Genomic DNA, 4,541 nt, shown 5'->3' on the forward strand with positions numbered 1-4,541 from the left:
CAGAAAGATAGTGCAGAGGATGGTAGAAAATGCTGTGGCTGTACTGAAAGGCCAATCTATTCCCAATGAAGTCAAACCAAAATGAAGTGCCTCATCTTCATGTGGTTATATGTGTTTTACTATGTAGTTGTTCATTGTTACTTGTTGATCTTTCTATGTAATTATCTGCCATAGTTACTGTTATTAAGACTTGAAGAAAATAATAACATCTCCTAACATGAAACACTACCGTTACAATTACCATAGAATAAATAATATATTATGATAACTCATCTTTTGTTTATTATTTGCAGCGATAATTATTGTCTCATTATTTGAAAACCATGGGTGCTTACGTAATTGTTTATTTCATTTAATTCATTACATTATGTTATGGTTAATAATCTAAAAATTGAATGTTTTGACTACATTGTGTGTATATATTTTGACTTTTTCACATTTAAAATAGAAATTGCTTTAAATATAATGTATTCTAATAAGCAAAGAAGTTGTAGTAGCCTATATACATGTTAATGTTAACAACGGGAGTTGTTGCAGATCTCTACTACGGACGAAATCTTTGCAGCGGTTAACCGTAAATATGCCTTTTTACATTAGAAACAATATGTCAAATATAAGTCCTAAAGGGGCGTGCTACGTGAACAAAAAAGATAGAGACAGTCGGAAGGGACCTTTAATAAATATTTGTCTCAAAATAAACTTCAAAGATACATTTTAATCAGGCACCCACAGGTGGGTACTAAAAATGCCTAATCATCAGCAAGCGACTGCGAGTGAGAAGGTCCTCACAGGCAGGAATGAAAATAGAAGTGAAAGCTGCTCCGAAAAAGTAGTTTTAAGATAATATAATAACATTTAAATATAGTTCCTCAGTATCGCTTGAGCTCTGATAAACGGCATCATGTTTATCTCTTCAGAAAACTCTCCGCCCTGCTTCAAAGATTTCACCCTCGTCATGGTGAGCGACACAACAATGTGCTAATGTTGGATAAAGTGTGTTTTATTACTAATATATCAGCACGGTCTCATTTAGTTTGCTGTATGGAAGCTAATGGGAACAGAGTATAAGTACGTGTCATTATTGTTTAAATAAATAGTCTGAAATCACAGATGAGCATCATTCCAGGAAGTAGTCCCATCCTTTATAAAAGTAAAAGAGCCTTTCCGCAAAGGTGATTACAAATATAATGTAACGATAATCAATATTAGGAAAACCTTCCTCAAAATAAGTTTGCGATTGTTTATGTTCATTATGTTGCAATACTTACGAAACGTTTTGAATTTTAATGAATTGCAGCATATTTTTAATCACTAGGCTAAGTTTTTATCCTAATGTAACTATTTTACTGGAGCTAACGAAGCTTCATAAATGCCACATTGTTATTCACTTACAAATAAAAGTCCTGCATAGTAAAAGTTATATTATCAAAAGTAAAAGTATTCAATGCGTTTGTGACTGTTATACTATTAGAGTGTAAAGATACGTTTTATGATTACTACGACTCATGAACTCTCATTTACTTATTACCCTTTACATGATAAATGTAGGGCTGCAATTTATTATAATCAACAGTTGATTCACCTGATTATTGTTGTTAATTATTTGATTAATTCCTTGGTTTGAATAATGTCAGAAAATAGCACCAAATGCCCGTCCTCCAGAGCCCAGGGTTTTTATTTCAGGCATTAAAACAAGTCAATTCACTTTTATTTAAGAACAGGATAAGCTGCAAATCCTCACAGATGAGAGTCTGGAACCATGAAGGCAGCAGCATTGTAGCAGAGACTGAAACAATGAATACATTATTAAAATAGTTTGTAATTGTTATTTGTTGCTTATCCCCCCCCCCCCCCCCCAAGCCAGCAGTGGCTGTTGGTAATGTGGGCCAGCTGTCTGTGGACCTCATCGTGTCAACGCTCAATATGAGCAGAGTGGGCTACATGCACACGGACTGCCTCATCCCCATGACGGGAAACAACCCGTACGCCACCTCCAACGAGAACGCTGAGGAGCTGCACACTCCTGCAGAAGGTACCATCTAAGTAAATGTACAAATGTCACCTTAATAATTTTAAATTTGACCACACAAATAATCTGTCAACCTGTTTCTCATCAACAGTTTACACGGCAGCAGAACTGAAGCTGGCCGTTCTTCAAATCCGGGCACCAATCATCCAGGTAAAACCAGTCTGTTGCATCAGCATGAGTTTATTCTCATTTTCTTATGAACCAAATAAGTGGGTTTTTTTAAGGTGGAGAACTAGTTGATTAATTAACATACGTTTTAAGAGAGCATAAATGACATATTTCCTTATGATGTAGTTTGTGTTCCCACAGACCGATTGTTTAATTTGCTCTATTGTTTTTGTTACTTTAACTCCTGTTTTTAATTGCAGTCAAAATCCAAAAAGTTCCGTCAGCTGCTCGTCTCCTGGATCAAATCCAGCGGGTTCTCCAGGGCCGTCGTCCTGTCCAGCAGTCAGGCCTACCAGAGGGACGACCAGCAGATGAAAGGGTACCTAAACACACACTGCACATCATCGCTGCATCACTGTGCTGTTAACATCTGGACTAACAGATCTGTGTCCGTGCAGCATTCCTCTGAGGTACCTGCTCACTCCGTCCCTGCTGAAGGACAGCGAGGACGCCTTGAAGGAGCTCAGCTGGAGGGAGATGGAGCGAGTGTCGGCCTACCCGGGTCTGACGGACGCCAACACGGAGCCTCGCCTCTACGTCCCCGGAGGAGGCATAACTAAAGGACTCTACACAGACAGGTACAGAGAGAGAGAGCGAGAGAGAGAGAGAGCGAGAGAGAGAGAGCGAGCGAGAGCGATGTCTGCCTGCTGGCTACGTCATGCACACCTCAAGTCATGATTCATCTTGAGTGACACAAGGAAAACATTTAACTGGATTATTTTTGTGAATTTCTTAAGTGAAATGTAATTTTATTTATCCAAGTTTAGGAAGTAAAAACAGTGTTGTGAATTCCTTTTTGTTACAGCAACAAAAACTAAACCTTGAGAACTATTAAATTCCTATCGAATTTCTTTATTTCATCTTAGTCTGGTGTCCTTCTGGGCATTTTTAGACTCATCTAAGTCAATAACAATATTACAGTAACTATTGTAGTACACTAGTTTTAGTCGATGAAAATGCCTTTCATCAGATTATTTTGAGCATTTCAGTCAATCCAATCTATCCAAAATATCTCCTTGTTTCTGTCTCCTCCTGACCCCTGTTGTTATTGTTAACTTTAACTTAAGACCTCCTGACCTTTTGAGATGGTTACGAAGCATTTATAATGTACTCATTAAATGCAGTCCTTATTGTACATCTGCGCATGTTTGATGACCTTTAAAACAAGTCATAGTCTTTTGCTCAATTATGACTATAAAGAAGTTTACCTTCAGCAAAATTGCAACATAAAATAACTCAAGCTCTTATCTTGATCATGATAATATCAAAACACTCTTTCTCTACCTCTATATATTGTTGAAATCCAGCACACTGAAACAGCCCAGGAACAGGTTTTGATCGAGGGTGTTTGAAATGTTTCTTCCTCTGGGGGTTCAGCTGTGCAGAGGACGTCCCGCTGGCTGTGCTGATTCTCTTCTGCTCGGAGGGAGACAACATCCCAGACGCCTTCACGCTCGTCAACCACCTCAACGACTGGCTTCACCTGCTGGACGACCCTGTGAGTCACAAGCCTGCCACCAATACTATTTAGTTTGTAAAAGAAAATAGACTTGCAGAGAAATGAAACTAGCCTAAGAAGTACTAACATGCTTAGTGTAATTTAAACTAACTACATTCTGTAATGTGTGATTTAAGATAACAACTTTCTAATTATGGTTTCACATTTCAGAGCCAGAAGCCCAACAAATGGAAGATCCCAACATCCTGGAATCTTCTTTTTGGCAGCGGTATCCCTCCAGCACTCTTTTAAACTTATAATTAGCTTCTGGGAAAAGCAGCAAAATCTCATATCCGTGTTTTATAATGAGTTTACCTGGTCTGTACTTCAAACATCACGAAAGCCCTCACACTTGCCAACAGCTTCCTTTTTTATTTTGATGATAATCTTTTAGGTGCATAAACAATACGTCATGTACAGGAACTGAGCTAAATGAGCACTTCTGGTATATTAATTCATTGTTTTGCAGCATTTGAATGTGATTTTCAAATAAAATATTGTGACACGAACACTGTAGAGGTTTCTCAATACTCTAATTTCCCCTCCTCGACTCCTCGACTCCTCGATTCCTCGGTCCTCCGGTAGTGATCTGGAAATGAATTTCAGTGCGCCATGTTGAAGGACATCTAATTTCTCTAAATGCACATCGAGGACCGAGCATCGAGCATCGAGGAGGCTCTCTGGAGGAGCTCTAACCGAGGAGACACTGATGGTTCCTCCACGGATGCATTTCCGGGAACAGTGGAGGCGTTACGCACGGCCGGACTTATCTCAGCCAATGACAGCTCTGCATGCATCCCCTGGATATTATTTTATTAACTGCTTTCATCGCGACGCGATGTTTAC

General features: G+C 38.9%; 1 protein-coding gene across 2 annotated transcripts; it reads left to right on the forward strand.

Moving 5' to 3' along the window:
• Nucleotides 1-758: 758 nt before the first annotated feature.
• psmg2 (proteasome (prosome, macropain) assembly chaperone 2) lies at nt 759-4,204 on the forward strand. 2 transcript variants are annotated; one of them, XM_010779832.1, is made up of 7 exons: nt 759-958; nt 1,861-2,032; nt 2,121-2,179; nt 2,398-2,516; nt 2,596-2,775; nt 3,575-3,695; nt 3,867-4,204. In XM_010779832.1, the coding sequence occupies exons 1-7, from the start codon at nt 902-904 to the stop codon at nt 3,945-3,947; spliced, it is 789 nt and encodes a 262-aa protein (XP_010778134.1). In that variant the 5' UTR covers nt 759-901; the 3' UTR covers nt 3,948-4,204. The 2 variants fall into 2 exon arrangements, with proteins under 2 accessions (XP_010778134.1, XP_010778135.1); XM_010779833.1 differs by having other exon boundaries at nt 762-958; nt 1,865-2,032.
• Nucleotides 4,205-4,541: the final 337 nt, after the last annotated feature.

This window comes from Notothenia coriiceps, unplaced genomic scaffold (genome assembly GCF_000735185.1).
Source record: "Notothenia coriiceps isolate Sejong01 unplaced genomic scaffold, NC01 NC01_scaffold00020784, whole genome shotgun sequence".
Taxonomy (NCBI): domain Eukaryota; kingdom Metazoa; phylum Chordata; class Actinopteri; order Perciformes; family Nototheniidae; genus Notothenia; species Notothenia coriiceps.

What these genes read in the sequence shown, in the direction of transcription:
- psmg2 (XM_010779832.1), top strand. Translation starts at nt 902, where the DNA reads ATGTTTATCTCTTCAGAAAACTCTCCGCCCTGCTTCAAAGATTTCACC. An exon ending in AAGATTTCACCCTCGTCATG is followed by an intron (nt 959 to 1,860) that starts GTGAGCGACACA and finishes CCCCCCCCCAAG; the next exon opens with CCAGCAGTGGCTGTTGGTAA. An exon ending in TCCGGGCACCAATCATCCAG is followed by an intron (nt 2,180 to 2,397) that starts GTAAAACCAGTC and finishes TTTTAATTGCAG; the next exon opens with TCAAAATCCAAAAAGTTCCG.